This window comes from Acipenser ruthenus, chromosome 9 (genome assembly GCF_902713425.1).
Source record: "Acipenser ruthenus chromosome 9, fAciRut3.2 maternal haplotype, whole genome shotgun sequence".
In the NCBI taxonomy this organism is placed as follows: Eukaryota; Metazoa; Chordata; class Actinopteri; order Acipenseriformes; family Acipenseridae; genus Acipenser; species Acipenser ruthenus.
In genome coordinates this window covers 6,492,432-6,510,403 of record NC_081197.1, presented here as the reverse complement: position 1 = coordinate 6,510,403, position 17,972 = coordinate 6,492,432, and the positions used below count along the sequence as shown (strand labels likewise).

The 17,972-nt window shown below is 37.5% G+C and overlaps 1 protein-coding gene across 17 annotated transcripts in view; it reads left to right on the top strand.

Moving 5' to 3' along the window:
• The window catches only part of LOC131738039 (teneurin-4), a 187,817-nt gene that overhangs the window by 83,373 nt on the left and 86,472 nt on the right, over positions 1–17,972 (top strand). For 7 of the 17 annotated variants that reach the window (XM_059030986.1, XM_059030975.1, XM_059030976.1 and 4 more), the window contains 4 exons: positions 5,539–5,799; positions 15,398–15,650; positions 17,521–17,595; positions 17,812–17,910. In XM_059030986.1, the coding sequence (XP_058886969.1) occupies positions 5,539–5,799; positions 15,398–15,650; positions 17,521–17,595; positions 17,812–17,910 (688 nt within the window). The remainder of the gene's footprint in view (positions 1–5,538; positions 5,800–15,397; positions 15,651–17,520; positions 17,596–17,811; positions 17,911–17,972) is intronic. The other 10 variants (XM_059030991.1, XM_059030990.1, XM_059030988.1 and 7 more) reach the window with 7 other exon arrangements.

Here is a 17,972-nt window from a genome sequence, read left to right as displayed (position 1 = left end):
AATCATCCTGAGATGTTTGTATAAAGTACACATTCAACTAAATAAAACAATGCATCAAAAAAGATCAATGCATTAAAAAGAGTAGCGGTAACCCAAATTTAAAGAGCAATGCATTAAAAAGAGTAGCGGTAACCCAAATTTAAAGAGCAATGCATTAAAAAGAGTAGCGGTAATCCAAATTTAAAGAGCAATGCATGAAAAAGAGTAGCGGTAACCCAAATTTAAAGAGCAATGCATTAAAAAGAGTAGCGGTAATCCAAATTTAAAGAGCAATGCATTAAAAAGAGTAGCGGTAATCCAAATTTAAAGAGCAATGCATTAAAAAGAGTAGCGGTAACCCAAATTTAAAGAGCAATGCATTAAAAAGAGTAGCGGTAACCCAAATTTAAAGAGCAATGCATTAAAAAGAGTAGCGGTAATCCAAATTTAAAGAGCAATGCATTAAAAAGAGTAGCGGTAATCCAAATTTAAAGAGCAATGCATTAAAAAGAGTAGCGGTAACCCAAATTTAAAGAGCAATGCATTAAAAAGAGTAGCGGTAACCCAAATTTAAAGAGCAGTGCATAGTAAACATCTTCATTAATTGCACGTGAAGTCTTTGGGAAGTGCAGACATGCCGATTTTAAATGGATTATTTAATAACTTGGATGCCTTCATCTCTGGAAAATAAAAACATGACACAAAAACGTTACACATTCAGAAATGATTGTGTCCCATTTGTCTTTTGGCCGTGTCTTAAAGAAGCATCAATATATTTGAAGGATACCCTCCATCTAAGCAGCAGAATAATACAGTATGACAGGCAGGACAGGATGAAGCTTTTTGTGCTGCTCAGAGGAAGTGAACTAATGTTGGTAATGATGTTTATTATTTTTTATATGATAAAACAAACAGCTTTGGGCAGAACAAGAAGGACTGTAGTTTGTTTCTTTTCTTTTCTGCAACAAGAAGCAAACCGTCTTCTGCTGGTGTGATAAGACGGTAACTGGATTAGCATCAGGAGTTTGGTTGGATCAGCATGGCGCTTTGAAATGAAAAATAGTTTAGGACTAGAAAATACCTCTTCTGGTTATTATAGCTGAAGAACATAACTGATAAGTACACTCGAGTCACAAAATAATTATGGTGGATATCCTTCTTGTGTTGTTCTATTACCTTTTAGTTCATGCTTTTGTATTGAATGTTAGCTTAAACTCTTTCTTGCTCAAATGTTATTAATAGAATATCCTTCTAAATGGACACCATATTGGCAATATTGGCACCTTGCATAATAACATAAGGCTGTCCTACGAAAAATAATAATAATTAAGTTTGATTGCTCCTCTCACTAAAATAACCACTGGATGTTTGAATTAAAGGGCGATCACTGTTGTGAATTCATGGGTCCTGTTCACAAAACATTATGACTGTTTTAAGGAATGTTAAGTTATTGACCAGTTTGTTTAATTCAAAGAGGCACAGAGACGAAAAATTGGTTTAACTCAAACATAATTATACTGCCAGATAAAATAAGACACACAGAATATCCCAGTAGGATGGGATAGTGCAAAGGTTGCGGAATAGTTTCAACACTGATGTTGAATAACAGACATAATCTCTTCACCTTGATGTGTCTCTGTTACAAATGTGCACAGCCGTATTTGAGAAAATAATTGGACTTGCTCACCCACACATTTTATTTAGGCAAGATTGGATACAGTCATTCAGTATTTGTTAAGTATTTCTAACCTGTTAATCATATTAGCATGCAAATCTTCCATCATCACATTACAATAAAACCCAGGCAAAGGATTACAATATTATCCCCCATTACATATGTTTTAACCCCTGGGCTATACAATTATGAAATCTGCCAATGTTATTAAGCAAGGTTTATGTGACCCATCCCATTAATTATTATAAAGACAGATGGTGAGGGGTGAGTGAGGTTCATATCACAGACACCTTCCTGTTAACATAAAAGGTAATTGTTTTACTGGACTTTATTAAGGGCTGTAAATCTGTGTTTAACAGTTACAAGGCTAAACACATGTGCGTAAGTGGACATTTACTGCTTATACTAATAACACATATTTTAATATATCAAGATATTAAAAAGGATTCAACTTTTTGAAGGAATGTAAAAACAATCAATGCACATTTACAGTTAAGCAGACAGTTTGGTGCAGAGGCAAGGACTTATTTATTGTATATAGCCTCCTAAAATAAATTTCTCCTGGCAGGAAGTGATAGCAATCAAAGGGACAACAGATTGCATCCTTCTTGCAGCCCTTTTTTGTACGCATAATTTAATTGAGTTTGAGAACAAGCCATTGTGTGCCGTTCTAAAATGGCAGCCTCTCCTAGGCGGGATTAATGGCCATTTACTTTGATCTGAACTCAGTCCTGCAAATGAAAGTGACACATAAACTCATTTCCAGCGTCAATTGTCTTGCTCTCCTCGTGCGTAGTTCAGCCTGCTGTCGTTTGCATATGAAGGATGTTTTTGTAATTGTGACTATATCGGGTTGAATGCAAATTACATCGAGTTTATCTGTTTGGTACTTCTCTGGCTGTCACTTGGACACTTTTGAGTCTGAAAGTAAATGAGGTCATTGGCATTTTCGTTTGTTTGTCAGGGCACTTCAACTTGAGTTTCATTTTTTGAATTTAAAACAACTCCTCCAGGATTGAACAGTGTAACAGTGTTTACTCATGACTTTATTGGTTTATTTTGGTAAACCAGGGTTATAATAGTGTGATGATCCGCAGCAGGAAGCACAGCAAATTAATTTTCACAATTTAGTTAATTTTCTTATCCTTAAACAATTAAGTCTCCTCCTAGACCTATAGAACCTGATCCATAATTTAACCACTTAATTTACAAAACAAAAAAGAAGCTAGTAGACTAATGTTTCAACAAAAACTCTTTTAATGTGTGTTGTCTACAGTACTATCCTCAAATTGGCTAATACCTACAGTCCTCAATGAGAAGAGTGGTTCATGTTGGGTATGTAGATATATTTTTGACTTGCCCTTTTAGCTTTTTGAGCACTACTACAGTACTTGCCACATTCCACCACAGAGTGGCACTGTTTGCTGAGCAAAAATCTTATTCAACATTTGCAATTAGAAGTACATCATAATAATAATAATAATAATAATAATAATAATAATAATAATATTTAAAAATAAACTGAACTGACTGTAAACAAGCTCTTCTCATTTTTAGAGACATTTTTTAGACCACATAATCTCTTTCCCTTTAAGGGGTTCTTAATTGCCTTTGTTTCTAATAATTTGTATTTTAGGAGTGCCGTATTTCACACACAAATGGACAATAATGGTACAGTATATCTGTACTTAATATGCTAAAAGCTTACCAAATACATAAGATGTGCTTTAGCATTATGCTAGCTTTATATCTTACATTATCTGTTTGCACCGCTGTTGGGGTTTAGAAAGTAATTTTTAAGTTTGATTTAAATTTTCAATGGTCCAAAAAGAGTGATATTTACTAAAACCTAATACTATACTTCCAATCCTTTTGGGAGCTGGCAGTGTTTTTGTGTTCCATTTGTCCTGCACTGTAATACATGTTTGGTTAACTCCCTGAGGAGTTCTTAGACAAGGGGTCACCATGGATACCACAGCTCTCCATACCTGGTAATGACAGCCAACTTGACTCTGCCCATTTATTCAGAGCGACAATTAAAAACATTGGCAGTGAACAGATAAAGATTTTCACACTCAAGTGATGGGTTGACACAGGGCCACAGACTCCCTCATTCATTGTTGAGGTCTGTATGTTAAGCCTTCAAAAATTACTTAAACTGCTGCGCATGGTCAGGAGACTTGAAATAAAGCTCCCTCGCCGTTTAAATGTGCCAAATAGAAAATAAAAAACAACAATTGTACCTGACAGTTGGTGGATAGCTTTTGGCCTGCTTGAGGGTAGCTAGTTATCTTGAATTAAGTACTAGGAAGTGAAAATAACTGAAGCATATTAAGCAGGATTAATTAAAGAGACTACAAAATACAGTACAACCTGTGTTTATAAGACCACCTGTTGTATGAGGCTAGTACCACCTGTTAAAAAAGACCAGTTGCCTGTTTTAGAATGCAGATTCGATGAATAGGACATTGCATTCATTTAATCCGTTTAATGTAAAAAGACCACCTGTGATATCTGACCTGACCTTAGGTACTAGGAGCACACACTCGAATTCCAGCCATTGGACCTCCCAGACTCAATGATTAAAGGCTTCAAATTTCTCCTTTCTGAGTGTGACTAGATACAGGAGGCCTTCTACCTTGTGATCAGGAATGTATCACTCCCCTCTCCCAGGGGAGGAAACCATCTTGTTGTCAAATGGGGCGAGGGTTTGGATGGGGTTTTAATAAAGCGGTGTAGCTGTGTAGCAGGGGTAATCTGTGTATTGAAGCTCAGAAACTCTGTATGCTGGAATTCAGTTCATATTTGGTCTATTTGTGAAGAAAATGGGGTGAAAAAACGGATGCAATTCCTTGTGGCCTCCTTGCCTGTCTTCAAATGATCACCTGTGGATATTTAGGGGATGCAATTTATTTAATTTGTATGCATTATTCATGTCATCTCTTGTACAGGGTGATTAGAAAGTAATGATATGATAAGGTGCGTTGATGTGTTAAAATTACTTTTGAATCACCCTGTATATATATATTGTATAGTGTATGTATCATTTGAGAGTGGTAAATATTCATGTCTACTTTAGGCCAGGCCTCTACAAAGAAAATAGAAGGCACACTTTATGTATAACGTTCCTTTCTTTTTCTTCTGGTAAAAAAAAAATAAAAAGGTTAATGAGTGTGCTCTGGAGGAAAGCTATTTAATATATAAAATGTGTCTCAATCAGCTCCCTCAGGAGAGAGTCAGATTTTTTTCAATAACTTAAGACGGATGAAATTGCAGCTGCGCTCACTCCTACGGATATGCCATTTTGAATATTGTTTAATTATGTTTGTTTGTTTCCCCTGAAACAAAATGCACATACTTTCTGTCATGTATTGCCATTGCTAACAAGGGTTTGCATTTTTGGATTGTATTTATACATGCAAAAGGTATACGGACTACGGCTGCAATATGCCACTGAATTGCATATAGCCTACATTTGTTACCAATTAGTAATCTGGAACTGATTTCTTTCAATTACTGCATTTCATTTTTGCTATATCTGATTAAACAAGAAACAGTATTGCATTGCATCTGGTTCTTGACTGACAGAGTCCAAAACTTCTAGTAGCCCATCCACTCCAAAACCTCTAATACTTCTCATTAGCAGAAATGCAAAACAGACAACTTATTTAGCAACCAATTTGAAGACTTATGCAACTATTTATGCGTGGTGGTGTGTGGACATAAGTGAGGCAGACTTTTCTGTGAGTAAATGCATTACTGCGTCTTGTTTAACATTGAACCTCAACCCTGGTCATGCATGCTTTGTGTTGATGTCCTTTGTGGTGCTCCCTGAAATGTGTGTTTTATTTTCCCCCTGTGTTGTTTCTGTTTGTGGTTCACAGGTCCTCCCCTGCATTATTCCTCAGCCTCATCTACCCCTGTTGAGCAGTCCCCCTCCCCTCCCCCCTCCCTTGAAGCCAATGAGAGCCAGAGAAGGTTGCTAGGTAACTGTGTGGCTCAGCCAACCCAGGACTCTGACTCTGAGGAGGAGTTTGCCCCTAATTCATTCTTAGTTAGAACAGGCTCTGGGAACCTCTATGCTCCTACTACTACAACTACTACTGATGGTGAGTTGGTCTTCAAAACTTCTGTTGATTATGAGGGTAAGCGCTAACCTGCATTGAGCTGATGCTGTGTTTTTTTTTTTGCTTTGTGGATGTTGAAATAGGAAAATACTCACTGTAACGTTTTTCACAGCTTCAGAGAATTTGATTAAAGCCTGTGTTTAAGTCTTTGGATTATGGATGAAGTATTTGCGTTGTCATCAGGAGTTCAAGTGAGAGGTCCTCATTAAGATTGTGCAGGAAAAATTAAGACTACTTAATAGAAACTGTGTTCAACAGAGGACCATGTAAAGACCCCTCAGTTACTCCTATCTTTATGAAGAATATTCGAACAGTAGAAACGTGTAATTGTTTGTAATGGGTATGGTGGTGCTCTTCATTGGGTGTGTGATGCTGGAGGATTGTTATCATTTACTGTTATCAGTAAACTGGTTGCAAAATGTTGCAAAGGGATGTTTTTGTTTCTTTCTGGAAAAAAAGGTGTGAGATATTGAAGTCTCAGAGGTTAAACCTGTGTTTATGTGTTCTTAAGTTTATTAACTTTTCTTTGTTAACTAACCACCATTTGTTTTCAGACTTTTTCTCAGTATGGTTAACACTTAAATAGGTACAATACAGCAAGATTCAACTTTTAAAGCGGGGTAGTTTTAACAGATCAGACTTATATGATAAGTCCAAGATCCTCTTCTTCCATTATTCATCCTAGAAGTTCAATTTAAATTAAAGTTTTAAACAAATGCAGCAGTACTAAATAAAATAAACAGATTATTTTGAAGACGGACTACAGGCAATACAATAATTTTAAAAGAATAAAACTGGCAAGAACAATATATAATTGAACCTGCTAGTTTTATTCCTCTCTGAAGTTTTGTCTTTGCAATAGTAATTTAATAGCTCCCACCTACATGGTTTCATATTAGTTTTGTATCAGTAACTTCTAGAAAATAAATGCACTGGTAGCGAAGCTTATTAAATCTGTTATATACTGTGTGACACTGTATTCATTTGTAATACAATGTTGTGTGCCATAAGGGAAGAAATAACCATTCACAAAAAAATACCTTTTATTCTTAAATGCCCCTTACTAGGGGATAGAGATGATTTGGTCATGGGACATATTCACAAAACATTAAGAGCTGTTTTAATGAATATCTGTTTTGCTTAATAAACCATGTTTATTGTTCACAAAACCCTTTTCAATTGAGTTTTATTTTTAAGTTTATTCTCATTTTTTAAAAAACTTCAAAAACAGTCCTTAACAAAGCATTCCTTATTGCATTCAGATAAATCTATGTAAACTTTACAAATTGTAGACTTTGTTAACCTGGCCCAATGTGTTTTATATTAAAAATCATAACAATAATCATAACACTTAACCAGTTGCACGACCTTAACATTTTCACTTAATTACTTATTTTGCATTGTTATATTTAAAAAAAAGCTCTGCATAAAGTATAGTGCGCTAAGGCAAGAATAATGTTAACACAATGTGCATCATTAGCCAGTTTGCATCTTCTGACCTGTTTCTGCACCAAGATAAATCACGACAGTCTGGCCGTCAGCCTTGAATTAAGGAATGGTGAAGTGATGTTTGACTCCTTGTGCTTCTGCTTGTTCCAGTTGTACCTCAGAGCATGAGTCTGCAAAAATCTGCAGTCAGTGTCTGTATGCGTAAAATCCTTAAGGGTTGCAAACCAAAAACAAAAACAACTGCAGGGTTTTTATCACACAGATTTTAATCTGATGGAGCAGAGAAATGGTGCAGAAATTGAACTGGATGCATGCCCTGTGTTTACTTAATAGTAAAATGAATGTACATCATACAGTACCACCACAGTGACTATCATAGTGGTGAACTGAAAGCTTTAATCAAGGGGCTTGCTTAATTTAGTTAACAAATTCCATTTTTACGCTTTTATCCCCCCATGTTTGAATTCGGTAACATATTCCCAATTACCATTGAGAATGGGGAGGAAGACATTGGTTTTCATTAATAAGAGGATTACACAATCTTGTGAAAAAAGACAAATCTGTCTTTGCTAATGAACTAATCAGCAGAAAGAGGATTCATTGGTGACTGCAGTCGGCCGTTGATCATGTTATAACATTATTGATGGGACGTCCTGCGGACAAGACTCCAGATCCCCTCACTGTCAAGTCATTTAGTCAGAGACAGATAGGCTAACAATGAGAACAACTGTTTGCAGTCATTATCTGTCTCTGTCAGGACGACAAACACACACATTGCACACACTTTATGGCTAAACTGCTGCCTCGCAAAGTACCTCTCAAAGTATTTCAAGCACTACAGGTTGTAGTAAAGTGATGAGGTCAAGGATGGCTCTTTATAACTCTTCACAGTGACACATTAACTATACCTGGCCATTTGTAATTTCCTTTTGCAAATTATAATGGGCATTCAACTGATACTCTGATAATATGTGTTCAAAAGCATTATTATTATTAGTAGTAGTCGTAGTAGTAATAGTACTATATAAGTGCTTAGAACTCTCATATAAGTGATGACAGGAATCCTGATCGCCTCCCCTCGTTGTTTTGTGTGTTCACCTCAATCCTGACCATCTGCTGGGGTTGCTCTTAGGTTCTGTGCTATATAGCGTTTAATTAAAGTTGAATACAGTATACATTGCATACAAAAATAAACCTTTCTCAGGAGATATTCTTCATCCCAACCCAAGACCTCTAGACTCATTAGGTAGCTTCCTTCGGGTTTCTATTTTTTATTGATTAATTATTTCCTCATTTCCTAAAATGTTGGCACCCACTGTTTTTTAGGACACATGCCGTCATTTTGGCTTGACCTACTGGTATCCTCGTGTCAGTATGATCTCATTTTGGCTTGACCTACTGGTATCCTCGTGTCAGTTAGAGCTTCCATTCAAATTGAACCTATAATAATCTACAGTTGCAGATTGCAAGTTAATTTATTATGTGTACTGACAGTTAGTATTGTCTGTGACTTTTGACTGTTATGTCAAGTAAGAAAAAAACTAGTGCTGATCTTTTTTCAGTCATGGCAGATGCAAAAATGAAATGTGAATTATTGATAGGATTTGGCAGATCTATCAACCAAGACTGTGGATGAAATGGCAGCACTATCCTGGCTATAGAATCTTTATCTGTGCACACCAGCACAGCAACACAACTGTCTAAGAAGACTAATCACGTGGCAAAGTCACTGATTTACATTAAAAAAAAAAAAAAAAACTAGGCTGCCTTGAGGCTCTCAGTGTGGGGTTGTGGGGAGTGGTGGGTTTATTTTCCCATCATGTGGAACCGAAATGACAGGTGCAGATTCTTTGTTTTAGACAAAACAATGGAAAAACAAAACCAGGCTCATATCAGACAAATTATTTAATTTCATATGTTGGCTTCGTCGAGCTATAAAATGTAAAAACGTGATGCCTTCTAGCACTGCATTGCATTAGGACCACCAGGCTCGTCTGACAGGCAGGGGGTTATTGTACTATACACTGTATTGAATATTGTACTTTTTGAGCCTGGTACATTTAGATGGTTCGCCAGCCAACTCCCATTTTATTTGCCTCGGCGCGCACAACCGAATGCCTACCCTTCCAAGAACCTTCCACCTTTTTTTCTGATTATATGTAAATAAGATATAAATTATGCAAATTAAACTAACAGATTCAACACAGCCCTTCTGCAATGTTTCCTAACTTATTAGCATAGGCCTGACAGCGCAAGAGCCACATTTCCATAATAAAGAAAATCTCTATCCTTTATTCACTGTACCACCAAATGAGCCATTTAATCCCATATTCAGGCTATTGTTGAGGGATTTTTCAAGGCCATTTTTTTCAGCTATATACAATCTCTTATCTGCCTTTTTGGGGGATAATATGGAAATCTTCAATCAATTAAAATAGCAGATCTGGTGATTTTTATCTTTGTATTCCCAAAGGATTCTGATCCTTGCTAATTTTATCGGTTCTGTAATCACTTGCCTCGTGCCAAAGTTGCTTTGTTTGCATTCCTTACCCCGTCGTCTTCCCAAGCAGCTTGCCCCAACCACAACCATTTAAAGACAGGCTCCTTAATGCACATAAAGAGCAGAAGCACCAGGACCAGTGTAGTTATGTGGTCCCCCATTGCTAGGCAATTGAGATCCAGCAGCCAATTCATTGACATAATGGAAAAGGGAATAAAGTTGTAATCCCAAGATCTCTAGCTTTACTGCTGAAAAGAATAACAGATGTTGGTCTTGCTTGCTAACCTTAAACTTGCAAATCATAGTGCTACTCGTGCTCAGAATAGCATTCTAAAATGAAAGTGTCACTGTTAATTAAATGTCAGGCAGCAGTGGTCCACGTCCATGCCGTGTAAAAAGCCTGTCCAATTAATTTCTGTGGAATGCTTTATTCCTGCCGGGCACACCATACTTCAAGCAGCTTTAATATTGCAGTTTTCATAAGATTTTTTTTAATTATCATTAAATTATAATAATTTATATTTCAGAATTAAACTAGCCTGTTTTAAAGTAAAATTTCAAAAATGAATAGAAATGGTTCCAATTACAATACCAGGTTTTCCTATATACGTAGACATGCCTGACCATATTAACATTCATTAAGGCTGTATTCTTAAAACATGTCAGCTCAGCATGTTGAAACCCTGTGTATACTGGCATGTTACATGAAATTCTTTATAAATAGGTGTGCCCCTTATAAAAGTTTACAACAGTATGTATACACAGTATTTGTGCAGTTTTACCATGATTTCATGTGGTTATATAATGCATTTACCATAGCTCACCTTGGTTTGCCATACTTTTTAAATATGCTTTACCATACCTCATTGGTCTTGGCTTAACTCTGCTTTACCATTCTTTCACTATGCTTTATTACACTTTGAAATGCTTTTACTACGGGAGGCGTTTATAAGGGGTGGCCCCCTACTATATAATGGGGGATGGAAGTGATGCTTCTGAGAATTTGGCCATTGGGTTTAACACCCCATGCTGTGCTGTGGAATCTTTAACAAAGCAGGCCACAGTTTTTCATCATCTCTGAAGGAAAGTACCATGAAAACAAGGCCCCAGCTTGCTGTGATAGGATGCTGCTTGACAGAGCATGTCCCAGTTATCCACAGGCAGATTAGGAGCCAGCGACCTCATAGTCCCTAGGCAAGCATGTTTGGATCGAGTGGCACCCACTATTTTAATACTTATCAAGTATATCAGATAAACCTAAAATAATGCGTTAGCTTGTGTCTCTCCCAGTCCATCCCATTGCAGGTACCTGTTCAAACCATGTCCCTAAATATTTAATTGAACAGTCCATATTATTACTAGTGGCTACATTGTTTTGTTGAACCTAGGGGTCCAGTGAATGTTAATAATTGTTTGAAAAAGACCCTGCATTGGGATGGACTGGTATAGCCATGCTGTAGGTGAGTACCACTGGAAAGTGAGGTATAGGACTGCGACTCATTTTCAAATTACTGAGACATTCAAAAGAAAACCTCTCATGTTGGTGTGAACGCCCTCATTCACACTACATGTTGAAAACCTGATTTTGAATGAAGTGAATGGTTTGAACACGTGTTGATAGCAGCTTGTTTAGGCAGTGTAAATAAAAGAAGCACCTTTTCAATACAAATTCAAACACATACCTCAATCTCTTCAACTGGAATACTACATTGGCCTAATTAAGAGCAATTACAGTACCCATCACGTGTCTGCTCCGGAGTTCTCAAATTTCTATATAGTTTATATAGTACTCAAATAGTCAACACATTTAGTAATGAGCCCTTCTTTATATTTAGACCTGTTCTGAATAGTGAGGTGGTTACATAGTGGCTGCCATTTATTAGTCAGACATGCCTTGCTTTTTTCACTTCAGTTACATGGCTTAAAGTATTTGAAAGGGGGGGGGGGGGGGAGTCCTTCTCAGTAGCATTCTCACTCTGGCTTTTTCCAGTCTCTTATGAGACTGAAGTGCCTGTCTGTGAGAGAGATGCTGACAAGATGTTATTTGCCGCAAATAATTGTGAGATGTTTTTACACTAATTAATGGAGCAGACCAGAAAACACACAAGGTCTCACTGGAGCCTTGTCACTCATATGTTTGGAAGGAGACCAACAGAGGCCGGAAATGATGCCTAGAACACATTGTTTACTGTATACCTCTTGCTTTTCAAGTGAAATCTGTGAAGACAGGTTGTATTCCCTCTTGTAACTACCTACAGAACTCTGTGACACAGAAACCTCTAACAACACATGCGAAAGAGAGATTCTAGCTTAAAATTAGTAGCAGCAGTCACAACTGCCAGATAGAATACGGTTTTCGACTTGACGTTGACCTACATTTTGAAAGCAATGTGATGGGCATTTCCTGTTCTTCACTAATCAAATAAATGTACATGATGTATCAGTCAGTGTTGCTTTTTTTTGTTTGTTTGTTTTTTATACAGTAGTACTGGCTCATCCACCTTAACGCTTTGATCGCATTACCATGGTCCTCACCCAGCCTTATCAGTATCTGCAAGAATAATTTCATCGACATTGCCTCTACTTATTTAAAGGCACTGCTCAAATTATTTAAGCCTTGAATGCAGAGCTGTCATTTTTTTTTTGTGATTGATTTTGCCCACTGTCTGCCGCTGGCATTGGCCTTCCCTCCCGGAAACTAGATTCTGGTGAAAACCTTTATAAAAAGAAATAAACCTAGTTGTCAGCTAACCAAGGTAATTTTGCACATTTTTATTGGTCTACAATGGTTCAAGCTAAGTTTCTCTTTGACTGGCTTTTCTGCTTACCATATCTAGTGCAGGCTTCAGACAGCCTTTGGCATTTTTACGCGAGCCTGAGCAATGTTCACTAATTCACAAGGGTACAAAAGTAATGTCAGGTTGTTCTCCAGGCAATAGGGCATGATGATTCTGTTCATGGGTCAGGAAAGCGTCTTTTAAAGAAAATCCGGCATTTCACCTATTCAGTGGTTTCAGGTTACCAGTTTCCATGTGTTCAAAGTAGTAACAAATGTGAAACATGTAAACAATTTCAGGATGTAGGGCGCAGCATCATTTTTTCAATTACATTAAAACAAACAAAGGAAATCCTATCTTCTATTGCCTGCTTGTGCAGACTGTTTAAATAATCCAACGTTCAATGATACCGGCACAAAAATGTCTCATCACCTTGAAGTTCTACAGGGTTACTGAAGCCTAAAACTTTGTTTTCATCAATGAACCTTAGCCTTGGTCAGGTCAGTACTCCACACCTAATCCACAGCTGACAGCTGCTCAATACACCTTAAATAAGAGGTGTCATTGCTTCTTGTCAGTGACAAGGATTTTTTCACACTCAGAACTCTGAGTTTTTACCACTAATTTAGCTCAAAGTAAAAGTATGAATGCCAATGTGAGCCTTATTCCTAACCTTAAGAAAACTCAATCATGACGTAAAACTATACGAAGTATTACTGTGTTGTTTAATATGAGTTACCTCATTGTCACCTTATTTTCCACTGAGAACCGAGAGTCATATATTATTTGGGGTGAAGGAGTGTGGCAATTCTGTTATTTTTTAATATTTTCAGAAGCGTCCGTGGAGCAACGAAGTGCCTGCACATATGTTGCCAGGATCGAAACAGCCAAAAAGAAACTGAGATGCTGTGGTTGAAAATGGCTTTGTTAGCTCAACATACACTGCATTCCTACCTGCATGCCATTGCTGGTTGTCATGCATATATAGTGTGTTACTTGTTGCACCTTTTCTTTCATGGTAAAGTGGTTTTACTTCCCGTCGGTTAATAATATTATTGCGGCCTTGCCCTAGCAATCCTTGACAAAATCAGTAAAGAAATAAGGTAGATTTTCTTTTACTCTTAGCGGATTGTTTTTTTTAAGGTAATTTTGTGAAACAAGTCCTGTCCTGCCCTTGTGCTGATCCTCAACCTGGAGAAAATGAGAGCATTCCACTGGGGCTTTAAAACACTTTTTTTTGAGGAGACAATTGATTGCAGCATGGCGGTCACAAGAGACTCTTTCAGTTGGTTGACTTATCAGCTTACCAGGGCCAAAGCTCTGGAGGTGTGATTCCAGAGCACAGCTAAACACACTTCAGAAACCTGCGTGTGAACAAGCCAATTAGGCAAGTCAGGCTCCTTCAATAATCCGCTGCAGATATTGCTTTAGAGGAAAGAGGAGACCATGAAAAGGAAGAGGAGCTACATTAGCTCACGCTGAACTTATGCAGCCCATTGATTGATGAATTGCACAGTAGTTATGTAAATTGATTAATAGAGCTCTGTATTCCGTACTCTCGGGTTTGTAAGGATGGAACAAAGGGTGGTGTGCATTGCCACAGCATTAAAGTAGTTTCTCTAAGTCAAGTGTGTGAGATAGAGGTCTTAAAGATGGCCTGATATTTCTAAATGCTAGAGCCGATTTTAGAACGCAGTGAACAAGGGTAGTATGTCATGAAACTGTAGAGTCACATTCACTTTTGTTTGAAATAAGAGATAGAGGACCCCCTTCAGATTGTCCGAACATCATCCTGGCATTATACAACAACAATAGGTGCCTCAATTACTATGTAATACTTACTGTTGGCACGCTATATACAATGAATATTGTCCAAACCCACATCTTAAAAAATGTTTTAAACACAACAATTGTCAAATCAACAGTTCTCTCTTTAATCTACCTGCCACAGGAGAAATCACTGAAATGCTCCTTTTGACTTTATACAGGCAAATCATTAATTAATGTTAATTGTGACAGTATTTTAAATGGGGTTGTCTAGGAAAAACTGATGATTTCTATTTGAGAGACATGTCAGGTGTTATGTGCTTGATGCCCTTTGTAACTCTGCCTGCATTGACAGCACAGCAGCCTTGGTAATCCAAGTCAATTGAAGCTGATGGCATTTTAATGTAGTGCACAGTGTAATTTGTACCAGAGCTCTTTAATAATTAGGTAAGGCTTTTAATTTATAATCAGAATTAAATAGCATCATCTTTTAAGGCTTGACAGCTTCCATCGTCTATTACTGTAGAGCCACAGTGGGGTTCTCATTAAGCCATGCTAAGGCCAACCACTGTTTTGACTGTCCATCAACATCCTAGAAAATAGTAACCTACTTCTGCTCTCCAATTAATACCTGTCTTTTGTTGTAAAAAGAGAATTGGATGGAACATAATGACACGCACTGAAATATGCACCTTTACTAGAACTATAGATAAATATGGTAAAGTTGTTTTTCAAACCAGTTCCTGAGAGAACAGCAGTTCACAAACAATTGAGCAGCACAAAAAATCAACCAAAACAGCCAGAGTATCAATTTTTACTGCACATTAAATATTACAAGGTTGTAAAAGTAAAATGTAAAAGCATTCAGGAAATGACTCGAAATTTCCATGGTTTACGAGGCCTAATTGATTTCATGCTTTTTGCTGAAGGAAGCGATAGTCCATTTTGTGTTCTTTAACAGTCTTTTTATCACCGATGTGGGGGCTTTGATGTACCGCCACTTGAAAATTAGTACGGTAAATTTAGTTGCTATCATTAAAATACACTTTGGTGGAATGGTCTGCTGCTTACTGTACATCAGAATACAGTTAATTAAAAAACCTATTTTGCTTTTCCTTTCTAGACCAGACATCCACATTTCAGAACCACTCCAGACTGCGGACCCCTCCACTCCCGATTTCCCATTCCCACACCACAAACCAGCACCATGCGGCCTCCATCAACTCTCTGAACCGGGAGAACTACAACCCTCGCAGCAACCCCAGTCCGGCACCAACTGACCACTCGGTACCTGCAGACGTTCCACTCAGCTCACAGGAGCCAGCCAGCACACAGGACAACTGGCTGCTCAACAGCAACATCCCACTGGAGACCAGGTATGACAACCAAGGCCTGCATTTTCTCCATAGCATCCCTATGGAATTTGGATTCAGTCCAGGCCCAAATGTCTTAATAATGATGAGAGACCAACATCTGTTTCAATAAATTTGGCATGTTCCGATGTACCTTTATTTACTACCTTTTGTGGTCCAGCTAACATTTTTTTTATTTTTTTTATTGATGCACTAAAAAAATGAATGCACTAAAATGCTGTTATATTGTCATGCAGCTTTGAGGTTTCCTACATACGCTCATTAAAACATGCAAGTTGAACATGAAACACTGTTATATAGAAGCAAATTGATTCCTTTAACATGAAAGTAACACGTACACATTTGCACCACCCGGGCAGTACAATCCCCGAGAGACTTGATGTGCAGTTGAAAGCTGAAAAAAGGTGCTGAGCTACTCAGTGTGGAGCAGCTAGAGGATTTAAAAAAAAAAATCATGTTTTAAACATCTGGCTGTTATACTATTAGACTCCTCAGAGACCCAAAATGACTAGTGAATTATGGAGCTAATTTAGTAGCCCAAGTACGTTATATGTTCTATTAAACTCTATGGGTTTAGTCATGGTTCAATCAGCAATAATAATAATAATAATAGGTTAAGCAATGTAAGATACCTGTTTTATGATAAAGTAGAAGAATTTCCCACAGTGAATCATCATCCCAGTGGACCAAAGTACAGGTGGCAGGAGTGTGTATTGTAAAAGGCCGGCTATCATGCACTGAGAGTACCATGAAAGATTACAGCCTTCTGTCTTTCTTTCTGTCCATCCTTTCCTATGTTATTTTCTGGCAAAGGGTTGTTTTTCCAGGCTGGTTTCAATAGACATAGCTAGTAATGGCTCACATCTACAGAACTTAGCAGTCAACCAACTGGGATGTATCCAAGGGTTAACTAACTGATAAAAGGACAGCCACAGAGACCTTAGCTATACAGCCTTAGACCTAAATCCCCAACATCCAAAATGACCTAACCTTAAGCCCGATGACAATGGTCTATTCCAGTCCAAAACACGTTTTGCCAAAGTGTTGGTTCAAACAGTGAGCACCTGGTTGGAACAAAGTCCTGGTTAAGTACCACTGCCCTATGGCATTTGGTTGACTGTAACCATTTGATTTATGTAGAAAGATTTACTGTTATTTGAAATGTGTGTGAAAGTAGGAGAGTACGAGTAGCCTTGAGGAATTCAACAGAAACAAACAACAGCTGCTATCCCAAGGATCTCCTTTTAATTAATTAACTCATGAATGAACTGAAAAATAAATAATGAAGAATACAGGATCACTTGTTAAATAACACATGTAGCGAACATAAGGATTTACAAATCTTTGCATCAAAGTGAAACATCCAGTAATACAGTAGCACTAAAATGGTTGGGTTTTCATGTTCAGCCTGTACAGTGTATGCAACTGAAAGCCAGTTCATGAATTCATTACATTATGTCGGCTTTCTCTTATGGAACAACATTCTCATAGGTCACCAAATTATGGGAGCACTATACATCTTATCCTGGGGGTATTACATGAGAAAGTATCTAACCTTCTGTTGTGTACAGTATTTCACTGTGGACTTTCCCAAGCTGCAGTAACCCACACCCATTACAGTAATGAGTGTAGCAGTGCAATATCACACGTCAAAGTAGACAGCTTATGTTTGGTGTACTAGAAAATGTGGTATTTATTTCTGTGTGAATTTTATTTATTTATTTATTTATTTATTTATTTATTATTGCTAAAATAAATTGTTTAGTATTGGTGTTTGAGGGCATCTCAAACTGTGGTAGTAAAAACAACATGTATGAATATATAGAAACTATAAGGGTTGATTCGTTGTTTTCTTTCAATTATGGTCGTAAAGGAGCCAGAATACTCTTATGTATATCAGAGAAGAGCAAGACGCATACAGAGAAGGGCAGGGATCATTCAATACAAGGTATGGGGCATCCTGGAAAAGCCCAGTGTGCTGGCACCAACTCCAATACTGATAGTTAGCTGTCAGTTGTCTCACTAATATGTCACACTTATTAGTTTAGTTCCATAAGAGTATTTATTTTCATTTGTTTTTTTTTATGTCCGACACTTCCTTTTTTGTTTGGTTTCTATTTGCATGACTCACTCTAGCTCCATTCATCTTTCCATCTGTGTGTAGAAACATTGCAAAGCAGACATTCCTAGAGACTTTACAGGACAACTTCATTGAGATGGACATTATCGGCTCAGCCCGCCATGAGGGTGCTTACAATGACGGGTACGTGACACTTCAGCACAGTATCTTTTTTTTTTTTTGATCCGTTTTCCACTAATATATAA